This window comes from Nicotiana tabacum, chromosome 12, assembly GCF_000715075.1.
Source record: "Nicotiana tabacum cultivar K326 chromosome 12, ASM71507v2, whole genome shotgun sequence".
Taxonomy (NCBI): domain Eukaryota; kingdom Viridiplantae; phylum Streptophyta; class Magnoliopsida; order Solanales; family Solanaceae; genus Nicotiana; species Nicotiana tabacum.
In genome coordinates, this window is record NC_134091.1 from 98,344,204 (window position 1) to 98,368,839 (window position 24,636).

The 24,636-nt window shown below is 36.5% G+C and overlaps 2 protein-coding genes and 1 long non-coding RNA gene across 7 annotated transcripts; 1 reads left to right on the forward strand and 2 right to left on the reverse strand.

Annotated features, from left to right (window-relative positions):
- Window positions 1-8,878: 8,878 nt before the first annotated feature.
- On the forward strand, window positions 8,879-13,105 carry LOC107760026 (putative inactive purple acid phosphatase 2). Its single transcript, XM_016578044.2, has 2 exons — window positions 8,879-9,718; window positions 11,480-13,105. The coding sequence occupies exons 1-2, from the start codon at window positions 9,020-9,022 to the stop codon at window positions 12,740-12,742; spliced, it is 1,962 nt and encodes a 653-aa protein (XP_016433530.1). The 5' UTR covers window positions 8,879-9,019; the 3' UTR covers window positions 12,743-13,105.
- Window positions 13,106-15,217: 2,112 nt separating this feature from the next.
- On the reverse strand, window positions 15,218-18,252 carry LOC107760027 (uncharacterized). 5 transcript variants are annotated; one of them, XR_012697424.1, is made up of 3 exons: window positions 17,086-18,252; window positions 16,793-16,848; window positions 15,218-16,105 (listed from the first exon to the last, which is right to left on the reverse strand). It is a non-coding gene; the product is annotated as an uncharacterized LOC107760027 (long non-coding RNA). The 5 variants fall into 5 exon arrangements; XR_001642309.2 differs by having other exon boundaries at window positions 15,218-17,497; window positions 17,785-17,837; window positions 18,003-18,086; XR_012697423.1 differs by having other exon boundaries at window positions 15,311-16,848; window positions 17,086-17,837; window positions 18,003-18,247.
- Window positions 18,253-21,930: 3,678 nt separating this feature from the next.
- Window positions 21,931-24,355, reverse strand: LOC107760031 (uncharacterized). Its single transcript, XM_016578053.2, has one exon. The coding sequence runs from the start codon at window positions 23,743-23,745 to the stop codon at window positions 22,105-22,107; it is 1,641 nt and encodes a 546-aa protein (XP_016433539.1). The 5' UTR covers window positions 23,746-24,355; the 3' UTR covers window positions 21,931-22,104.
- Window positions 24,356-24,636: the final 281 nt, after the last annotated feature.

Consider the following 24,636-nt stretch of genomic DNA (forward strand, 5'->3'; position numbering starts at 1 on the left):
CTAGGTAGGTCATACTATACCATAACTCTTACTTCGATTTATCGTTACTAAGGCCTGCTACCAAACTCCAGGTTACTCTTTCGCTCAAATCATACTTTGTAATTCTTATCCATCCATTGTTGATTCACCTCAACATTGATCTATAATCTACCATTGATAACTCGACCTTTTATGTGACACTGCCGCTAGGGCTCACGTCTCATCGGGGACATATTGAGTAATGAGACTGATCCACCTCATAGCATCCCAATGTGATTTACCTTACGTGGATATTTTAATCCTGTACAATTCATGAAATCCTTTCAAATCATTACTCAAGTAAGGTCCAAACGTCATCCTTTATTTATCACAATTACACCCTCATTCTACTAACATGGCATCATTCAATCTCTTCTAAATGCTATTAGTCTTAGACTCATTTGAATTCATTCAGGCTATACTGAGCTTTCTATAACTTAGAGAAACCATCAACTCTCTTGTTTTCGTGGGCTTAGTCCCGAGGACTTATCCATTCTCGTCACCTTCTCACTCGCACTTTCTCATCCTTACTCCTGTCCTCCTAAAACCTTGTCGCTCTACCATACTTTAGCTTGCGACCTACACATATCTATTTATACTACTCGCAACCTTTCTTCAATTTGCTTGCACCATAGATTTTTTTATGTTATTTTGGAACGTCAAGCGAGACATCACATCTTCTCAAACACTTCTTTACTCTTTTAACTAGACCTCCCGATACCTAGAAACCATAGGCTGGAAGATATGCCACTGATGATGCCACTATCATACCTGGATACTGAATCCCAGCGCTTCTAGCCCTCTATCTGAAGTATGGGTTATCCACAACCTTTTGGACTTTAGTATCTCATACGTTGTTCACCTTTACCTTACTTACCTTAAAATATTGCCTCACTTCTTCTATCTCTTTCATGACCTCCCTTCCACATAGGTATAATTCATATCTCTGACTTGAAGCTCTATTATAATACTTGCACCTCTGGTGCATACACAACCTGGTGGGAGCTTCATACCGACTTCTTACGAGGCTAGTACTTCTTCTAACTGGCTTTATCGTAGAGCCATTATAGAATATGGCTATTGTATTATTTCTCTTGTACCTCTGATATCTAAGAGTAATCCTGTAATGTTCTCAATCACGAGGTCTATAATTTTCTGGGTCTAATAATCAGACTCCTGATTTACTTCGTTGATGTAACTTTTTAGTTTCCTCCTCCTTCTGATCAGTCTTTATGTAGGCTTAAGCTATCTCTCGATCTGCGGCTCATGGTATCAGTTATTATTTTTAGCCTTTCATGGGAGCTATGGAAAATCCATGATACAATCTTCTAATAATTCAATCCTTTGTCTATGACCTGGACTTAATTATTTCTTTTAACTTATACCAGAATTTTCTACGGCTGTATGATTGTCATCATGTACGCTGTATCGATAATACTCCAAAATCTTAAGTGCGTTCATAACAAAACTAACTCTGGATCATTAATCGAATAATTCTTTTCGTTCCTTCTCATATTTCTTTAAATGTAAGATATTACTTTTCCTGGTCTTCTGCCCCCCTGTTGCGTGCATACTTAGGTTATCTTAGTTCCCATGCATGTTGGAATTCCATACCAATCATATGATCTTGAATATCACTTCTGATTTTACTTCCCATTTTTTAGCCACGGTAGGTGCCACTTTCTTATGGAGTACATACAATGTCGTTGTGAGACTGTTGTTATAAGACCATTCCTTCTTTAGGTCACTGAGCTTAGGTTGGAGCCTTCTTTCTTATTTCCTTAGCAAATCATTTGTTGTAGTACTTAGGGATACCTTCTGGCCCTAGTAAAGCTGTGAGCTTATTACATCGTAATATCGTATAGCCAATGGAATTCTTGATGTTCGTACTCACCTATAAAATTCCTTAGTTACTTACCTCCACACTTATGTGCTTGTACGGTTGCTCCTGAACTGAAGTTTTGACTATTTTCCCATAACACTCATATGGTATCTTTAACTACCCCAACTCCTATCTGAATACTTCTCAAGGTTACAATGTCATTTCTGCGAGACTGAATTCCCCATGTTGGGGTTCACTTTGTTTATCTTGCATGATCTATTGATTTGTTTGTATCCTCTTACTTAGTCATAACTAGGCTCTTCCTGAATCAACTACTAACTAATCGTTGGCCTACTCTTATATCAATATTCGCTGCAATCTTTCTTGGGTTATTTCCTTTGACTTAACTTATGTCTCGTACTGGCTCCTTATTTATCAATAACATCTCAGGCAAGAACCCTCACTTTCTCTCCTTGACGTCGTGTTTGCATAATGTTCTGGAATCGTAGCCTATCTGTGGGTTTTGAATAAATGCAATCTCATCCCTTTTTTTGTTGCATTCTTCCTTTACCATTCCATAATTACTAGAACCACTTAATTCTGACTTAATACTACATCACTCCATATTCCCCCCTTTAGGGGAGTACTACGAGTTGGAGCTATGACGATCTACCTATAGATGTTTTACCTCTTCAACATTGGCATCTTTTCACATCATCGATGACCTTTACTCGCCTTCCGGAAATCCTTCTGTACCAAGGATAACAAAATTTCTTATTCATGAGGGAGACACCTAGTGTAACTAGCACACACAGTCCTTTAAGCTTAACTTTGCTCACATTTCTTGCTTTAAGAAAGTGTCTTCCTGAATGACCATTCTATGAATTTCTCATGAATCTTCTTCTGTTTTTCATTCTATTATCGCCGGAACAAAATATGAAATTCTCACGATACCGATTATTATCAAATCACTCAGTCCCTAATTCATGTTTAGTTTATCTTGTTCATCAGTCCATACTGATTTCTATTATTCTGGAGTCTAACTTTTCCTTTTGGTAATCACGTTAGAGTCACGAACTTATTTTTCAAAATGAGGATATGACTTTATGGCCTATATTCTTTTTTTGTCTCAAGACCTGTCACCTCGCGTCTTTTCCTTCACTTGACTATAGATTCTATAACACTGTCATCTTTTTGATCTACCGTTGTCATCCACGTATCATATCTTACTCATAATGCTTCATTGACTCTCTTCTTATTTCCCGCTAACATCTATGTCTATCACTTTATTCTGAAAACTCGAACAAGACATTCTTTTGCTTTTAGCTCCCCTTGCTCCATTCACCGGCTCTTAGGGTTGCCTAACATTCTCTCTTTACTAGGGACGGGAGCCATACTAAGGTAATATTTATCCCTTCAAGGCTTCCAGTGCATGTCTTTGAAAATAAAAAAAAATTGAACACCCCAGTGTTCATATCTGGTTGTACTATTCTAGAATGCACCATCTGGGTGTCTCACAAGGAGATCTATTAGCACCTTTGTAATATCCTTCGGAAATGTCAACTAACACAACCAATCCATTCACCATTTTGGGTTACTCTAATCCCAGCCGGATCCTGATATTCCGTCATGTCTTAAACCATATCTGCTAGCTCCCATGGGGCATAACTGAGATCGGTGTGGCTAATTGTACATACCTCTGTTACTGTCGAAGGTAACTCAAAATGCTTATATCTCTTTTCCTGAATTATAGATAATGATCATCTTCACTAACTGGGTACCCCGTTCCCTTCTTCAACTTACTTCTTTTACTTGTTAAAACTTGTATCTATCTTCTGAATCTCTTATTGCTTTTCACCATATGGGTGGATAGATATTCTTGCCTTAAGGCTCCTTATCAAGAAGTTTACATATATTAGTACGCACATGATCTACTGAAGACCTTACATTTACTCATTATAAGCATGATGCAAAATCGAGTTCCTCTGACTCAACTCTTTCCACAACCATATCTTTTACCAACCGTCTTTCTGGATAAAGGTATCGTCGTATTATGAATAAGATAGGGTTTAGGAAAGGGACTCTGAACATATAATGTCATACTTTGGCCCGCAAGACAATTTGCGAAGCAAAATATAAAACTGAACAAAAGCTAACGCTGACTAAACAACAATATAAATCTGGGCTGACAAGGCCGTCACAACTACTATAGCTGACAAACCAACAAAATATACATATAAGGCCTACAAGCCCGATATATTGCACTAACTGACATGATATATCTACAAGCCTCTACTGTAGATGTACTGTGATCGGAACAGGGCCCCGATCTACCCATAACCTATATACATATATACACAAGATGTACACAAAACTCTAGACCCGGCAACTCCGAAGGACGTGGAGCTTACCGATAAAGATGAACTCGGGCAATACCTACTGAGAAGGTTTACCCGTCTGTCTATCTGAACCTGCACGCATGAAATGCAGCATCCCCAGAAAAAGGGATGTCAGTACGAAATAACGTACCGATTATGCAAGGCAATCAAGTAACTGAAAGCTGAAACTGAACTGATAATATAATAACTAAAAGTAACTGGGAGTCAAAAATGATCTAGAGATATACTTACCTGCTGATACTGACTCAACTCTCTCAATATAGTAAATAAAATAGATGTCCAGCCCTATAAGACTCGGAACGTGTAACTGCTCTACCGTAGTAGGCTCGCTCATAGGCGCTCAGTCATACTAGGCTTTGTATCTCGGCCATGCTGGGCTCGCTCATAGGCGCTCGACCGCAGTAGGCTCGGTATATAACTTACCATCTGATCAGAGGTTGTCCAATTGGGGCTTGCCCACCGATTATAGCTCGATGGTGATAAAAATACTGTAATATTGTATATATATAAACCCTCTGCTCTCTTGATTGGAAGAAGACAATACTCAATTGAATATAAAGTCCTGATAAGGGAGAATACTGTAACTTATGTGACTAGGATAATGTATATAAATTTGGGAGTATGAACTTCTCTTTATGCCTCGTTATCAAACACATGTAGTTACGAGATCATGCCAAAATGAAGGAAGGACTTAACCTTAACATACTTGAGCTGATTCTCTTGACGATCCCTTTAACACACGTCAATTGCGACAAAGTGTAACGGCGGACCGAAGTAGGGGGAAAATCCGTGTGATATTCTTGAGAAAGATTGTATCGCGCTCCCTTAGAATTTGCAAATCCCATTGTTATTACGCAGTATAACTTTGTATGAAACTTTTGCTTAAGATCGTTACCTTGCTGAATTTTTAATCCATCGCTCTTAATGAATTTGATCACAATATTGAATAACTTTTCTTGCTAAAGTTATCCGTTACTTTAAAGATGTAAATATCTTTATTTTTATGAATTAAAGAAGTCTTGAATTCCATCCGTTACTACATGTAGTCATAAGCCTCAATTTTGTGATTTTGAGAGGCTTTTTATATAAGTGGGTGTGGGCCCCACACTTGGTATGATTAAGCCATATAATCTCATAAATTTTGCCACCTTGAAGAATGATTTAAGAGTCATATTTGTGACTTGTTGGCTGCCACGTTAATGCTCATCCATTCCCAACCAATTAACCACTAACATCTTAATTAATTGTTAATCTCCCACTAAAATCAATAATTACCCGATTATCCACATAATTAGAAATTATCTCAAATTACTTAAAATACTACTCGCTTTTAACACACTTTGTACACCTCACTATTATGGTCATGTGGTACCTTGTATGACATTAGTCCATAAATACCGGGTATTTCAACTCGGGCCGTATTTTATCCCAAAATGTCAAACTTCGTTGAAAATTCATTTTCTTCGATTCGCTTACCCTCTCACCTTCACGGATTTACTTATCACTTGTTTGAAATAGCATAATGCTTATGATCTCAAAATAATCTCATTCAACTTACGTCGATTAACTTACGACGAAACTTTAACGTATGAAAATGCGGGATGTAACATCTTATTTTCGAGATTCCATCAATTTATTTATGGCGTACTTTCGTGTACGAAAATATGGGGTGTAACAACTCGGGGATGGATAATGCAGGCTTCACTCCCATCATCTACCATGATATACTTAACATCAGTATCTGAAATTCGTAAGGTAATGACAAGAGCATCGTTGTGAGGGAAAGTCAAACCGTCGGCATCTGACTCCTCGAAGATGATACTTTCTTTGAGTCTATCATAGCATTCTTGGGTGATCGATCTCTTGAGCTTGTGAGTGGCGGTGAACTTGATACCGTTGATGGAGGCAACGTCGTTGCCACCGATAATCATATTGATGGTGCGGGCCGATGAGGGTGGCTTCGGTGGGCCCTGGCATTCTCGACCCCTGTCGAAGGTATTCCTTCCCTTGTCGCTCAGCAACTCTTTGAGGTGTCCTTACTGCAACATATTCACAACCTCTTGGCTAAGAGCGATGCAATTTTTTGTCTTGTGCCCGTGTTCCTGGTGGAATTCGCAGAGGGCGTCAGATTTTCTGGTGCTTGGGTCGAACCTCATCTTTTGCGGCCATTTCACCTTCATTCCGAGTTTCTCCAGGGCATAGACTATTTCTGTAGGTGAAACACAAAAGTTGTGAGCATATAATAGGGGGCATACCTCTCTCATTCCTGTGAGTCCCGTTCTCGGCCTAGATGGACCCTCATCATAGCGGGAGGAATGAGGTACGAGGGCTCTGACGTAAGGCTGATGTCGTTCTCTATTCGGCCGTGAGATTGGGTGATTCCTTCTTATGTTATCTCTACACTCTCTCCTGGGTTCGGCTTGTACCGAGATGAGTCGCTGGGTTGGCCCGTTGAGGTCGTCATCATCTGCCCGGACTTCAACACAATAAGCATTATGGATTTTGTCCCAAGTGATTGGAGGGTACTTCATAACCCGGCTCAGCAGCTTTCTGGTCGCTCTTGAACCCTCTCTGCTCAACCCGTTCTGGAAAGCTGCGACTGCCATCCCTTCGGATACATTTGGTAGGGTCATCCTTACCTTGTTATATAGGGCGAGGAAGTCCCTTAGTCTCTCTCCTAGGGACTGCTTGATGGTGAAGATGTCGTTTACTTTTGTTTCGGCTTTCTTGGCCCCGGCATGCGCCGTCACGAACTTGTCAGCCATTTCTTCGAAGGTTTCTATAGAGTGGGCTGGTAGTTGTGAATACCATGTTAATGCCCCTCCAGTGAGGGTTTCGCCAAATTTCTTTAGCAAAATAGAGTACACATGTTCCTTGGTGAGATCGTTGCCCTTCACGGTGGTGACGTAATGAGCCACGTGATCTTCGGGGTCGGTTGTTCCATCATATATCCTGAGATACTGTGGCATTTTGAAGGTCTTTGGTATGGCATGTGGGGTTGCTTCCTTGTTGTACGGCTGTTCTACGAACCTACCGGCGTTCCTCTTTGGCAGTAGCTTAGGGGCACCCGGTATCTTGTCGACTCGTTCTTGGAGTTCTTTCATTTGATCTTTGAGCGTTTTGTTCTCATTTTCCATTTCTTCCATTCTCTTCAGAACAGCGGCGAGGTCGTCATCACCTGCACGGTTAGTAATATTATGAGTTATACCTAGCGTTGGGGGGTTGGTTGATCGCCCTGTTCGTCTCCTCGTTGTATCGTATGGGCACTTGCGGTCTCTATAGTCGTGCATGGAGCTTGTTTGTTGAGCACGCTTACTAATGTGTCGGTCAACCACGCTTCGAGGAGCTTTTTCATAGTTGGTGGAGTCCCTTCTCCTATGGATGTGGAGGCCCTTTTTTTATTTGGTTTTGTTGTGCTACAATGGGGAGGAGGCGACCTCTCGCACCTGGGGGAGGCAGTGGGTGTAACATCATCACCCAGCATTTCATAACTCTCGTTGATAGCGTTCAGGAGGTTACCGAGGATGTCACCTATCACTTTAGTCTTATCTCCTTGGTTACCTTCCATGTAAATTTTCGTACGTGCAGAGAAAGAGAAAAACCTTGTGGTTTGTTTGGTTAGCAATTCACGTGAGTTGTAGATCCAAAGGAAACTAAAAGATTGGCTAAGAAGTCTCCAGAGACGGCGCCAAACTGTTTGACCCAAAACTTAGATCCGGGTTTAACCAATTAGATTTAATAAAATAGAGTCAATCTTAGCCAATATTAATGTCCAAAAGATACGTTAGCTGATTTTGTAATAGGATAATATGTATATTATTCGTATGGTAATAAATGTCTACAACACTAACAATATGCAATGAACCAAAAGGAGGGAGATAACATTAAGTAACAATAAATAGTAATGAATGACATTTAGATAAATAAGAATATGTAATCACTCGAAAATAAGTGAGATTTGTGGATATTCCTTCTGACAATGATGAATGATTGATGAGCGTTCGAATGCCTAGGTTGTTCTTGGATCAAGTGAAAAAGTTAGACAAGAATCTTAGGGAAAAGGTGTATGTTGTATGTTTGTAATAAAGCCAGATTCTATATCGAAAGTCAATATGTTTTTTTTTACAAGTGAATATATCCTCCCTTCCTCTCCCCTTGTCTCTTTCTATTTATAGGGAACATATACCTAAAAAACTCTAATAATACAGGTATAGAGAATATCCCCTAGAATATTCTTTTTTGATATATTATCCTAAAACTAACCGTTATTCACTCTGTCTACGATGAGTGCTCGACCTCGACCCTGATCTTCGCTGACTCTTCGACCTTGATCTTCAATAACTTTATCGGCTCTGCCCTTCACTTTTTAAGAGACCACTTTGACCTTGGACATGTCTTTATCGAAGTCATACCGGTGACATATGGCAGCCCATGAGGGCCTTCTTAATGCTAATACGATTTAATTATGTCAAAGGTAAATTTTGACCCATACATAGGAATAGACTAAAAGAAGGCCGAAAATAAAATGAGACACAATACTATTACATGATCAATGATATCTAATAAATCAATGATTTATTATACCTTAATTCTCAAAGAGAATATGCGTCGTTTATACCTTAATTCTCAAGTACAAATTAAAGGGGGAAAAAAACAAGAAAAAGAAAAGTTGTATTGACACCGTAACTCAATTGGTCAAAAAATCCCACGTATCCCACAGCTATTCTAAACACCCTTTCTTAAAATGCTGCAAATTTAACAGAAAAAGCACCAAACACCAATGAATATGATCCCTTCACTCACCTTCTTCTTTTTCCTCTTCAACTTCTTTTCATTATCATTTTCTTCTTCACAAATCTCCATTTCTGTAACCCCAAAAATCTTATCAACATCCGGTGATTTTATCACAATCCAATGGGCCGGTATTCAGTCACCTTCTAAGCTTGATTGGTTAGGAATTTACTCACCAGCCAACTCACCCCACGACGAATTCATTGGCTACCTTTTCCTTTCTTCCTCACCCGAATGGGAATCCGGGTCGGGCTCCATTTCCATCCCTTTAGTCAACCTTCGATCCGGGTATCAGTTCCGGATCTTCAGATGGACCGAATCCGAGGTTGTTCCCGAGCTAGTGGATCATGACCACAACCCATTGCCTCAGACGAAGCATCTTCTTGCGGAGTCGGAGGAGATTGGGTTTGAGTCGGGTCGGGGTCCCGAACAGGTGCATTTGGCACTCACGGGTCATGAGGATGAGATGCGGGTCATGTTTGTGACACCTGATGGTAAAGAGAGTTACGTGAGATATGGGATGACCCGAAATGGGTTGGATCGGGTTGTGGGAACCCGAGTCATGAGGTATGAGAGGGAAGATATGTGTGATACTCCAGCTAATAGTAGCATCGGTTGGAGGGATCCTGGGTATGTACATGACGGAGTTATGGTTAGTCTGGAAAAGGGAAAGAAGTATTATTATCAGGTAATTTTTTCAGTCTTGTTTTTTGGAAAAAAATATTTTTATGTTCGGATTGACAATAAGTTATAGTATGAGTTTAAGTTCTCTCCACGGTGCGAAAAGCATTTACACAATCATGTAATTGCATGTATCAAATTGTAAGTTACAACATGTTAAATTGCACTGATAGTGTAAAAGAAATTCGTTACATTTCAGTGTACATAACTTAAATCCAAGTTATATTAACTACTTGAGATAAAATCTTATTACACCTAGTTGTAGTTGCAGTAATTTACTTTTTTCAATTGAGAGAGATGGTTGAGTGAACTAAAGCAGTGGAATGCTAATCCAGTAATCCGTTTTACCAGTTAATCGTACTGAGGGTTCGTATCCGCCTCTTTGCTTTGATGACGTGTTCATTTTTCTCAGATTTTAGGAAACTCTTCATTTCCATAAATTATTTACTAGTATTAGAATGAAATCGTTCTGAATAGAGCAAACCTCATATACATGATTGATAGTACAGCTAGTTTGGCATTGGTGTGGTGTTGATGCTATGTTCAGATAGATTATTTAGATTCATAGATTGTGGAGCTCTCTTCTGACCCTAAGGGCTAACTGGACACACTTGAAAGAGGGGGACAAAGATACAAAAGTTTGTTAATTTAATTTCTCAAAATCCAAATTTTCCATGTTTGTACTATTGGTTCTTGGGTAGGTTCAGAGGGTTTTTAGGGGGTGGGGTGGATGGGGGTGGGATTAGCTTTACTGTATCCAATACACTAATGGTTCTGAAAGCGTAGAATTTGATCCTTGCTCCATCTGGTCAGATGATCAATGTCCGGGCCAGAAACCTCAAGTCTCATTGACACTCCACCCCCATCAAGAAAACCTTAATGCTTGTCATTTTACTACCGTCTCTCTTTTTTCTGAAAGCTTCATTAGTAAATGTGTGGTTTACTATAACACATAAACCAACCTCTCTGCTTTTGTTTATTGCTAACCCTATTTCAATATGATCACGTAATTTCAACACTCGTAAAAGAGGTCACTCCAGGTCCTTAATGAAAGAGTGAAAGTTGAAATTGACTTTATCATGAGATATCTTTACGGATGGATATTTATTATAAGAGTACTTCTTCGCTCTAGCTTCAAACTTATTTTATTTTTACCTTTTCTTACGAAGCAATGTCCCTTTATACACTTCTCTAGACCTCTTCCGTGTCTTTGCTTTAGAGTTCGCACTCAGAGAATAGCATTGTCGGAGAGCAAGCTAATTTTCTTCTTACATGTACCTATATATTCTGCATTTCTTTAATTCATTAGCAAATTTATTTTCTTGGTAAGAGTTATGCTTTTACATGTAGTGGGAGGTTTGAGCAGTACACAGGTCGGTGAAGTTTTGGTTTGTGATACTGATTGTACTCACATGATAGAAAGGTTCAGGGGCTTTTAGTGACTGTACAATAGGGCGACGCATGGTGGAATCATTTCCTTTGGTCATGAGCTAGTTCATGCATGTAATCTTTGTACTGGAATACATAGAGCCCCCAGAAATAAAATTTTCATCGACTTCAGAACTATCCGCTATAGTTGAAACATCCTCTATTTAAGAATTTTTCGAAAGTTCTACTAATCTAAACTCCATCCATACAAAATCAGCTTTTTGATCCTTATTCACTATTAGAGGTAATTACAATAATTTAGAAAACTAGAAATCTTCCATTTCGTGAAGGATGTAACAGTTGACACTGTTTATATCTCTAATGATGTATTACCATACAGGTTGGCAGTGATTCAGGGGGTTGGAGCACCATTTACAGTTTTGTGTCACAAAATGGAGACTCTGGTGAAACATTTGCTTTCTTGTTTGGAGACATGGGGACTGCTACACCATACTTGACATTTCTTCGTACACAGGATGAAAGTTCATCAACCATTAAGTGGATTAGCCGTGATATTGAAGCTCTTGGTGATAAGCCTGCTCTTATCTCACATATTGGAGATATCAGCTATGCAAGAGGATACTCTTGGTTGTGGGATAACTTTTTTTCTCAGGTAGAACCTCTTGCATCCAGAGTTCCGTACCATGTATGCATTGGCAACCATGAATATGATTGGCCACTTCAACCTTGGAAGCCCGACTGGTCAAGCCGTCTATATGGGACAGATGGGGGAGGTGAATGTGGTGTACCTTACAGTCTTAAGTTCCATATGCCTGGAAACTCTTCAGAGCCGACTGGAATGCGTGCTCCCGCAACTCGGAATCTTTATTTTTCATTTGATTCTGGGCCAGTTCACTTTGTCTATATGTCAACTGAAACCAATTTCCTTCCGCGTAGTAACCAATATGACTTTTTAAAGCATGACTTGGAATCAGTTGATCGAGTAAAGACTCCTTTTGTCATCTTTCAAGGGCACAGGCCAATGTACACAACAAGCAATGAAAAAAAAGATGCCCCTATAAGGGAGAGAATGCTCGCGCATTTGGAACCTCTTCTTGTGAAGAACCATGTGAATCTTGTATTGTGGGGGCATGTACATAGGTACGAGAGGTTTTGCCCTTTGAATAACTTCACCTGTGGAAGCTTGAGCTTGGATGGGGAGGAACGGAAGGCTTTTCCGATGCACGTCGTGATTGGGATGGCTGGACAGGACTGGCAGCCTATCTGGGAACCAAGAGTGGACCACCCTACTGATCCTATTTACCCACAGCCCCTGCAATCTCTGTACCGCGGGGGTGAATTTGGATACATGAGGCTACATGCCACAAAGGAAAAACTAACACTTTCTTATGTAGGAAACCATGACGGGGAGGTGCATGATACAGTGGAGATCCTAGCTTCAGGTCAAGTTCTGAATGGTGGTGGTAGCCATGACGGTCGTGCGACAATGGAAGAGATGGAGTCTAATTTTTCATGGTTTGTAAAGGTTGGAAGTGTACTTGTGCTTGGAGCTTTTATGGGTTACATAGTTGGGTTCATATCTCATGCTCGGAAAAATGCTGCTGGTGAAGGCTGGAGACCAGTAAAAAGTGAGGAAATATGATTAGCTTATTCAGATTGTGAAATTTGGCGATACTCAAGTCTTTACAGCCATCTGCCTTGTGTTAGTCTGCATGTTGCCAGATAAATGAACTCTAGTCAAGATGATGCTTTAGCTGGTAACTGTTAGTTAGAGAGAGAGAGAGAGAGAATGCATGGTCTAATAAATTCTGCATTCTGCACACCTACTGTAAATAGATATGGAAATTCTTCTTCTCCTTGGTCTGATGGCTACTACTGTATGAGGATTAATTAGAAACTTAAAGCCTTGTGTTTCAGGATTTTAGATGTAATTGAAGGATCTCTATTTTAACATGTTAGACTTGCTTGGAAGAATTATTTGTCCAATTTAATCGAATAATTTAAATCTATGTAACTGAACTCATATCAGACAACAATGCTGATTTTAGCTTTGGTCAATAAAAATGACCCTTCTAAGGTCTCCACATCCACAGTATACAGTTTTCTGAACATTTTCCAACTTATGCTTTTGACTAACTGCCCCATAGCACAGGGTACTTATGATGTTTCCTTTTTCTTTTCTACGCTGGATGATTTAGAGCCATCATTTATATTTTTTGACTACTTTAAGAATTTTTTAAAAAAAAATAGTTTCACGTTAAAATTTTCAAGTACCAGAAATTCTTGCATTGTCCTTTTCTGATGTGAGCTATTTTCCAAAACTTTTCTGAATAGGGTCAAAATTGCAAAAAAAAAAATGACACTTCTTGAACTTTTGACTTATGATTACCCAGAACTTCAAGGTCAGTTATAAGTGTTACCCATTAGGGCTGCTTATTGGGCGGTTAATTACTCTTAACGATTTGGCTTAACGGTTATCGGTTTTTAAATGTATTAATCCGATATCGGGCGGATTGGTATCGATTTAGCTCTTATCGGGCGGTTATTGGGCGGTTTATCGGCCTAATTCAATCTATATTGCGTGTATTAATTGTTTGCTGACCGCCTAACATACAAATTCAGAATAGGAAATTATACATTGAGTCCAGACATACATGTCTTTTAACGCCTACATAAGAATGATGTAGTGTCATGTGTTGTAGAGTGAAAAAAGATGTGGCACAACACTGTTGTTCTTCTATTAAACATAGACAACATGCATTAGTTTTAAAAAACAAAAGCAGAGGTGAACCATAGACATCAACTTAAACAATCTTGTTGTAGGGTGGGAGAATAAGCTAAGCTAAGCCAAGCCTGGGATCTTCTGATGCATAGTACGTAAGGATTCTGATTATTTAGGAATTAGGCGTTAGAACTTAGAGATAGAGTACTGGAAGAAGTGGAAGGGTTTTTGATCTTTAATATATATATATATATATATATATATATATATATATATATATATATATATATATATATTCTTAACGGGTTAACGGATTATCCGTTAAGAAAATTGAATAATCCGCCCCCAAACCGATAAGCTGTTAATAAAAAAATTTCAATCCGTTCCCCGTCCGTTAAACCGTTAAACCGATACCAATAAGCCATTAAGCTTCAGTTTCGGTTCGGTTTTCGGTTTTGATTTGGTTTTGGACATCCCTATTACCCATGGAGCAAGGAAAGGTAACACGTTTCAATGGGGCCCATGACGCTCTTTTCAGGTACAACGGCCCAACAAATTTTGCATAAGAACTGAAATACTCCAACACCGCATTTGCTTCAATAACAAAGAACAAAGAAAAAAAAGAGTTTCAACAAAAGAAATTCATTTTTTAGAAACTATTTTCGACCAACATGAAGAAAGAAAAGCTTTTCAAAATTTACAATAGCTACAAAACATTGAAAAACTACTTTTACAAAAACTGAAAAAAAAACCTCGTGCATTTAAGATAGGGGTAATATGAAGTTGTTTGAGTTTATGTAATAGTCCAGCACACTAGTGATATTATCCGCTTTGGGCTTAAGCTCGCATAATTTTAAAATATGTCACGAGGGTGATTACTTATATTTCCAAGCATCTCTCATATATTTGTCGATGCGGGATTTGCCTGGGGTGTTGCCCCATTACCATTCAAGATTGCACGCGGAGTGACTCTAATATTATATGTAACAGCCTAACTCACTAGATATTGTCCGCTTTGAGTCTAGACCCGCACGACTTTAAAACATGTCATTAGGGTCTAAAGCATATTTGCTTATCTTTTCCGTGTTTTGTTGATGTGAGATTCATTTATTTGTTCTTTGCAAGAGTTTTGATGTTTTGTCGATAGGATTGCTGGTGCCATAGGATAGTTATGGTGCCTTTGTTTTTTACATATTATTGGTGATTAATAATATTTTTTAATTTTCAGAAAAAAAAACTGAAAAAAAATTCTTTCTTGTAGGGTTGTAGAAAAAAAGAGAAGAATTTCTAACCTACGCATTGTCAAATATGTCTATACTAGCAAGGTGTTGCCCGTGCACATCACGAGCCCAACATAAATAATTACAGTAGATTGGATAATTTGGCTCTGCTCTTGCGATCTTGAAGGCATTTACATTGATCATCCAGTAGAAATCCTTGTTGCATCAATTATTCTCAAGTCTAATGCATATAAGACCATGCGGTCCATTTCAACTGACCAAACCAAGAGAGTTATTTTCTTCAAATAAGAGATACAATACAAGGTTTATCAAAATTAGCTCCTTAACAATCATCATGGCCAACTTTCAGACTTTCAATTACAAATTTGTAACTGCTAGAGTTCTTTTCATTCTCTTGACATGCTGAGTATGTTGCCATGGTAATGTTTCGGAGGACCATTTTGGGGGATGACCGACTTGCTGCTCCAAAGTAGACTAACACAAGTCCTCATTACTATTTTCTAATGCTGCAAGTCCTCATTATTATTTTCCAATGCTGCAAGTCCTTGCCTCTCTTGAGGCTTCTCCAAAGTTAATTGACCGATAAGCATGCCTGTGTCTAGTCTCGAGCTAAGATTCCAACTTTCCAACTTTTCCAGGATCAAATTTGATGCAGTGATGCATTGAAGCATACTGCAAGCATCATAATCCTTTTTGATTGGCTAATTCGCACATATAAGTATTTCTTAAACTTTAGCAAATGCGCCCACTGGATGACCATCCTTTTCTTCAAAACAGGACAAGTCAACACGGACTACTGGAGCAGCAGCATCCATATGTGGAGAAAGAATGTTTATCCCGAGCATAATAGTAAATTGTATCAAGCTTCTATATAGAGAGAACATTAAAAAAAATAGAAAAGTGAATCTAAAAGAATAACGATACTTCTGCTCTGAAGTCTTTTGGAAAATGAGCTTTAGCATCCCACAATGTGTCAATTTTTACGGTAAAGTATCAGAACTTTTTACCTAATAAAAGGTGTGCTAAACGTGATTCGAAATACCTACCAAAACATGATAAAAAGGAAAGTGTGTTAGAGTTTTCAGCTGTTAACCATTTCACTTTTCCCTTTTATTTTATGACAGAATCCTCTGCCTTTATAGATGAATAAATTCTGCAGCAGATTTGTCTAACTGATTTCTTATTTTTGAACTATTTTTCTTTATAAATATTTTCTCAAGTTGTTGTATTTTACTCTCTCCAGTGTGAGGTGATATTTTGGTACTCCAATATTATTATAAAGCTGCATGTTTATTAAGAAAAGTGAGCTAGATCAGTGAGCTAAGAATTGATTCACAGTTCTCCCAGGCCCCAAGAAGTAAACAAGGAAAGTTTTGATTTCACAGTATGATACTCAACCTGCTGGCTTAAGCATTATATAAAGCAGTCATGACAATTGTTAAAAATTCCAAATTACTGATAAAATGAGAGATACACAAGCTTTAACATAACAAAAAAGGCATACATAAGGGACTCAAGATATTACCACATTTCTTCATGCAACATCATTCTATGACAGAACACTACCTTAGAACTATAGCCTTTAAAATATCAAAGCTACATATGCAACGACTAACAAAAGAAAAGCAAGCAAATGCCTTCAGTAGACACCTAATAAACTTGCCAGATATACAGAGGCTACACACTTTATTTAATTCTGCAAACTCTAAAATTAATGTAATTTACTCACCCTTAAGAGTAAGTACTCTGAATGCTAAATGTGTCGCTTCCTATCGTGAACTCCCCCTGAAGAATTGCACTGAAATGCTTGATTATTTCCGCCAAGCTTGGTTGGGATTTAAAGTAATCCAGTACGTACAATTTTAGTAGGCGTATAATTACACAATGAAAATACCTAATCAAATCATTCCTAATTGATGTAAAACTGTAATATTTTAACAAACTGAAGCAAGAGTAAATTTGTTTTAGAAGAGTCAATATTAATTACAATAGGGAAGTTATAAATGTAGGTATAGAATTTACCCATGGCATAAATTTTGTAGGCTCCAAGTCCCCCAAGGTTGATACAATGCCTTATACTTATGTGCCGTCTCCTGTAAATACTGTACATACTGAACTACCTCCACACAAACTTCAAGCTCACCAATAAACCTAAACTTCAAAGAATAAAAGGATAAATAGTTTTCTTTCTAAAATGTACCTGCAATAAGAATGGCGTGGCATCTCCATTAAACAACAACAGATGAGTAATATCTTGAATTAACAAAGCATGATTAGTTGAGTAGCTAAACTAATTATAAGTTTAGCCATCTATTAAATACTATTTATCATTGTATTTTATACATGACCAGATTTTCTTCTTCCAAGGGGCTTTCTAATGTGAAAATCAGTGGAGTCCATCTCAGGTTATCCACCACTATGCCGTCAGAAGACCCTGCAGAAGTTAAAAATCCTAATAAACCCAGTTTACAAAAAGAAAAAGTTTACACCCCAAAAAAAGGTATTTTTTTTCAAAAACGTTTTTCATAACAGAGCTGGAGAAAGTCAACATCCCATTTTGTTCTAAAACATTTCCATGAGAAATCCCTAACCCACAACCCTAACTCCTTTTTAGAACTCAGGTAACTGAAGATTTTTCGCTAATTTTCCAATGTATACTAAATTCTGCTCCAAAAACCTGTCATTTAAGCTGAAATAAAAAAAGTAGTACTAATTGTTTACCTCAAATTGGAAATGGAGAAAAAATTTATTGCTCCAAAAGGGATGCCACAAATCTGTCAAATTCAAGCTCATCGCAATATTGAAATCGAATAAAAGAGAATACTGATAATTCAATAGGTTAAAATCCTAAAATCCTTAAGCTTGCGACAAATTTTCAATATAAATCCAAAAGTTCAATAGTTTTTGATTTTGCCAAAATTGTCTTATTCTATTGTTACCTTGAGTTGGTGTGGCTGAGTCGCCACTGCAATCGCCATATCCCCCTACCTTTATATATGTCAGAGAGAGCGCGAGAGAGAGAGCGCCACTGCAGTCGCAGACGAAGATAAAGGAAAGCGGTGGTAAGAGAATAGCGCAGTTTTTCTAATTTTTCAAAGCCCTTTCTGTCTCTGAAGCATCTGAGAGTCTGAGGGGTAAAATTGAAATAAACTGAATTTTGTGGTGTTTTGGTAAACTCACATTGACCAGAAGCTCCTCTCTGTTCTCGCTTATTAATACTAGTAACTAGTAATATATGTAGTCACATACTCCCTCCGTTTCAATTTATATGAACTCATTTGATTGGGTACGAAATTTAAGAAAAGAGAGAAGACTTTTGAATTTGTGGTATAAAATGAGTCAAATATATTTTGTGTGGCTATAAATTATTACATAAAAGTAAATTATTTTCAAATAAGGAAATATATCATTCTTTATGGCACGGACTAAAAAAAAAATAGGTTCACATAAATTAAAACGGAGGGAATACATTATTTTATTCTCGTCTTTATGGATACTTTTTCTGTTTCGAAAATTCATTTATGAGAAAAATACATTACAGAGCATCTTTCAAAAAGTATTTAAGAAAATGATACTAATTCTTGTTTATTCCATATATAGCATATTATATTACAATTTTAGCACATGATAAAGGTTTTGTGCACAATTAATGAGTAACACAAATTATGGGATCAGTTTTATCCTTATTTATCTTTTTACATTCTCTCTCCTACTATTTTCTATTCTATTTTAGTTGCTTGATTTAGCATTCAAATCTCTCTCTCTCTCTCTCTCTCTCTCTCTCTCTCTCTCTCTCTCTCTCTCTCTCTCTATTCTAAATTTCTTTCCTTTAATTTAGCATGCAAATATTTTTTGAATATTTGTAGTACTTTGAATATTTATATGAGTAGTATAAATAAAATATGTCATATATATTGTTTATACATATATTATTTTCCGCTATATATATATATATATATATATATATATATATATATATATATATATATACACACACACTATTATAATACCATGTATATACTTATTCCATGTATATATTTAATTATCTACTATTATTCCATTAAAACACAATATATACATACAATGGCCGAAGGATAACAACAACATACTCAGTATTATCCCACATCGTGGGGATACTCTGCATATTAATATACTAAAAAAACCATTGTAATTTATAAACTATTTAATACCATCATTATATTGTGTAAAAAATTATCTTGACATACAATTAAAAATATAACTTTATACCAATAGTATATATGAGTATAATTTTACCGTTTAATTCGATATTGTTTGAAAAAAAAATTGTGCGGTCGTATTATTCTGCAACAAGTAAGATACATTAAAAAAATTCGAAAATAAATGTAAAATATGTTTTCAAAATGCAATAGAGTCCAATAATCTCATATATGCACATAGAAATAGAAAATGCATTAATCTCTTCATTATTGTTTGGCAGTAATTTAGGAAGTGTATTCACTTAAGGAGAATCGGAACCGCTTTGGAAAGTTTTAGGAATTGAATGCTTTGGATTTTTTTAAAACTTTCTAGATCCATATTTATAGCTTGTTGCTAAGAATAATTATTTAGCTGCATGTTTTGTAAAATACCTATTGTTGCTAGGTATCTGAAATTTTTTCTTAAATATTACTTATGTTTTTCCTCCAAAATTTATTGCACCATGTATTCCACATGTTTTGAATTCTATTGCAAACATCTCCCCATACATAATTTCTATCAAAGTAGATAAAAGTGCACATTTAGCCACTAATTAGAGATGTCTTTACTCTTTAGTCACTGTTTAAAATATATTACTCTTTAAGAACATGGTGTTCTTAACTTCATGAGTGCTGAATAAATATTAAGGACAAAATGTCTTGTATTTACACCTTCTGTGGTTAAACTTTAGGACATGTCCTTAACTTCATCATGTCCTTAACTTCATATGTGGAGTATAAATGTTAAGGACATGATGTCCTTAACTTCATGTGTACAGTGTAAATGTTAAGGACATAGTGTCCTCAACTTGTATTTGCACCTTCTGTTGTTAAACTTTAGGACCTCACGTCCTTAACTTCATATGTGCAGTGTAAATATTAAGGACATGGTGTCCTTAACTTCATGTGTACAGTGTAAATATTAAGGACATAGTGTCCTTAACTTTATGAGTGTTGTATAAATATTAAGGACATGATGTCCTTAACTTCATGAATGCTGTGTAAATATTAAAGACAAAGTGTCCTATATTTGCACCTTCCGTTGTTATACTTTAGGACATCATGTCTTTAACTTCATATGTGTAGTGTAAATATTAAGGACATGGCGCCATTAACTTTATGTGTGCAGTATAAATGTTAAGGATACCATGTCTTTAATATTTACAAAGCACTCATGCAGAAAGGGTAAAAACGTCTTTTCGTATTAATTTTAATAGAGTAATGACTATTTTTGCTCAACATTAAAAATCGTGGATAAAAACTAAATACCATGTTAAAAAGTGGCTATCCCACGCCATTTCTACACAAATTGATAACGTTATTTAAAACTTTTGATCTATTATCGAAATTCCCTTTCTTTAAATTTTATTATTACATATTTGGTATATTAGAATATCCTTACTTTTGATTTAACATAATGTATGTAATACGTAAAGTATCTTGGAAAATAATTAGTTGTTATTTTTTGCAGTAAAGAATATTAAAAACAAGAAAAATAAAGAATGTTAAATATTTTTAAAACTACAACAAATGAAATAGAGAGGAGGTAGCTATAATATCCCCTATATTATTTCACATTAATATAATGCTGAACTTTCCTTTTTACCTTCTTTCTTCACATCAAAACTGGAAGTTCAAAAATCTACTTTTGTTCAAAAGTACTAGTAAGTGAAAAAAAATTAGAGGCATTTTATTTCTAAACGTTGCCATAATTTACTATTTCAGAGCACACACGGATATTTATGATTTGTGAAAACATTGTAGTTTTAGACTTGTCCATTAGACACACAAGCGGATTCAAAATTTTAAGTTTGTGAATTTTGAATTTTACAAAAGGTAACTTACTGGGCTCTAGATAAATTATACATACATATTAACTAAATTTATTTTACATAAATATAAAATTTTAGCCAAAACTATTAAATTCTATCGAACTAGTAATTAAAGCACTAACTCCGCCCATATTAGACGTGGGATGGCCGCAATGTGTTGAAACCGAAAAGAAGAACAGAAAGTAAAGGATTCTTATATGAGACACTAAAGTTTAAATTGTCATGAATGACGAAGTAAATAACTATTTTCATGATCAAATCATTTATAAGGCAATTACAAATAATTCTTTTTTGATGAAGACTAATTAACAACCTAGTAAAAAAACAAGTAATTTGCTATTACATGTTAAATTACTCTAATAGTATAAAGCATTATACTGTTAGTACTATATATCTCTTAAATCCTTATAAACTTTTATTAGGAGGTCCCAATCACTTTTAAATATGATATAAAGATGCTCTAGGCTAGAGTACTATTTATAATTCATCACAAATGTTGAAACATATCATTTCTTGAGCTTTTACCTTCTGAGTCAATAAGTGAATTCCTCTGGGAGATGCTGACTCTTTATAAAGAAATAACACATGCATACTACAACTGGACATATGTTTTTTTTATTCCAAATTTTGTTCAATTTAGTTAACCAAATCACTTAGCAAGAAAGCTTAAAGCATGGTAGCATCTCACTTAGTATCTAAAATGACAAATCAAAGGGATAATAATAACTAGTCCTTATACTATGAATATTGATCATAGAGGCAATGAAATTAAAAAAATGGACATAAGAATGTCTCAAGCTAAAGAGAGATGAATGAAGTTAACTCGCAAAAATTGAAGCATATTCATGGAACATGCCAGAAGTAGCATTGGTGTAAGGTTCTTACAACTGAGAAAAAACTCTAGTAGCAGCGCGTTGTCTATACAACTTAGCATTGCTTCTGTTCTGTCTATTTGAAAATGAGCTTACCAGCAAACATTGCGGATCTGTTTATTACCAAGAAGACACAAAGGCAGGCTCACCGTTCACGTCCTCAACTGGCGCAGGAAGATTAAGATCAAGTAAATCAACAACTTCTCTTTTGAATGCTGAAGCTTGATACTGAGAACCAGTTATGAAATGTGACCTTTTGTGTCCACCTAAAGCTTGTCCGGACTTAAACATCCTGTTGCAGAATGGGCATTCATGTCCTTTGAATTTCTTAGCCTTCATCTTTTTCTCAGGATTATAAGAGAGATCTCGAGCATGAGCAACTGGTTTCTTGTTGCTAAATGTCTCCCTATCAGCATCACGGTTATTTTCATTCGTTTCATATTTCGATTCAATATAGGCATTCGTCTTTTTAGTGCAAGGTCTGTGTCCACCAAGAGCTTGGTAAGAGCTAAAAGTCTTCTTGCAGTTGAAACATTCATACTTTTTCTTCTTCTGAGTATGTTTGATTCCTTCTGCACCTTTCAAACCAAGATTTATCTTCTTATTATTAAAGGACTCATTTCCTAATTCTGAGTGATAAGAACTATCCTTATTTCTCTTTCTTGATTCACACTTAACCAAATTTGAAGTCATGCCATAGCTATCATATTTATAGTCCTTGCTTGAAGCATTCCTTAATTCTGTTATACACTTTTTCATTCTGTTCAAGTCCTTTCCCTCATCAATTCTAGACTCATCACACCAAACTCCGTGGCTCTTGTTAGACGTATTACGTTGGTAATTATGCTTTCTATGGAACTCATCAACAGAGGCATCTGATTCGACATTCATATAATCGTCTAAAAAGTATCCGGAATCAGAGTTCTCAGATTGAACTTCAGCACTCAAAACATTAAGTGTTAAGTTCCTGTCCGCCTTTTTCTTGCTTCGAGGTGTTCCATCTACATTGTCAGCACATTTTAGACTATCCTTTCTAGAAATTCTCATGTCGACAGATGATGATTTCGACTCAAAAACAACAGAATTGTTGTCAGAAGACTCAACAACTGAATTGATGACACCATTCCATTTCCCAGAATCCATTGACAACATCATCAAACACTTTGCTACTTCCTCTTGATCTTGCTCATCAATCTCAGAAACAGATGAGGAAAAACTTCTATTGTTAACCAAGCAAAAAGAAGAAGACTTAGACTTATTGTACCTTTTAATTTTTGATCTGCTCCTCAGCATTATTGGCTCTTCAGCTTCAGTATCCGAGTTGCTATCCATCGCTATATTCTTGTTTTCACTAGTCCACGAGTGATCATCTTTCGAGCCCTTATCTTTGCCCGAGTGACAAGCCATATGACCACACAAAGCTTTCAGTGATTGAAAAACCTTACCACATTGCTGGCAAACATTCTCTTGAGGCAAAGGGGACCTCGAATCGACAGCCCTCCAAGTTTTCTTGGGGTTATCTCTAAGGCCATAACCAGAATTTTCACCTAGTTCAAACTTTGATTTGTGATCTCTCTTGCTATTCTTCTTCCCAAGATTAATCCAAGATTGCACCTTTTTGTGTTTGAGTTCAACTTTTTCCTCTAATTTAGCAGAATTTGATAATACATGAGACCTCATGTGACCCCCAAATGACTTCCCACATGGGTACCTCTTGTTACACAACTTGCAAAAATACTTCAAATCTTGATCTTCTTCCATTGAGTAAAAACAAATCAAATATCAAGCAAAATCCTGTGAGTAAATACAAGATCAAGTGAAGAGTTTTTCAAGTTGAAATCATGCCACAATGCTACATTCCATGATCTAGTAGTAAACAGCAGTTACTAGCCCAAAAAGCTTTAGAGCAACAGAGGAACCTCAGATCAAAAGGAAAGAGAGAAAATTTGGAAAAAACTTTAAGAGTCTAATATATATGGGGTTGGATACAGATCACTAAGTCTCTATTTGAGTATTGCACTATAGCCTATAACTATCCTGCAAATAATAAAAAGGGTACTTTTGGGAAGTAAATGATCAGACCCACAAAAAAAGGAGACTCTTTCAATTCCATATCCATGTAATCTCCCCCTCAACTCAGACACACAAATATTAAATGTTCAAAATTTCAAGAATCCCTTTATAAAAAATATTTTGAATAGATCGATCACTCCTAATGACCATAAGACCAGCATAATATTAGGGTGATTTAAAAACCAAATCACAACAGAAAACCAAAGACTCTTTCCTCTCCCCCCCCCCGCCCAACTCTTTTATTTCTAGGATGAGAATTCCATGCATGGAATCAAATGTGACAGAGGAGATTGAGAAAAGAGTACACATTTCTTTTTGTGGATATTGGAATTTAATTCATATATTATGAAACCTATATAAAGAAAGACAATCCAAATGTTTGTTTAGTATGCCTTTCATTTTTCTGTGCTCCTATAGTAAAGTATCCCAATCTTAAATTTCCTCTTCATTAAAAAATTCATTTCACCCTTTAACTTTACATGCTTTGTATTTGTTTTCGTGGACCTTTTCGATCAAGCACTCGAAGTTTATGAGTTCAGAATTTTAATTCGTTTAAGTTATTGAGTTCTAAATTCATAA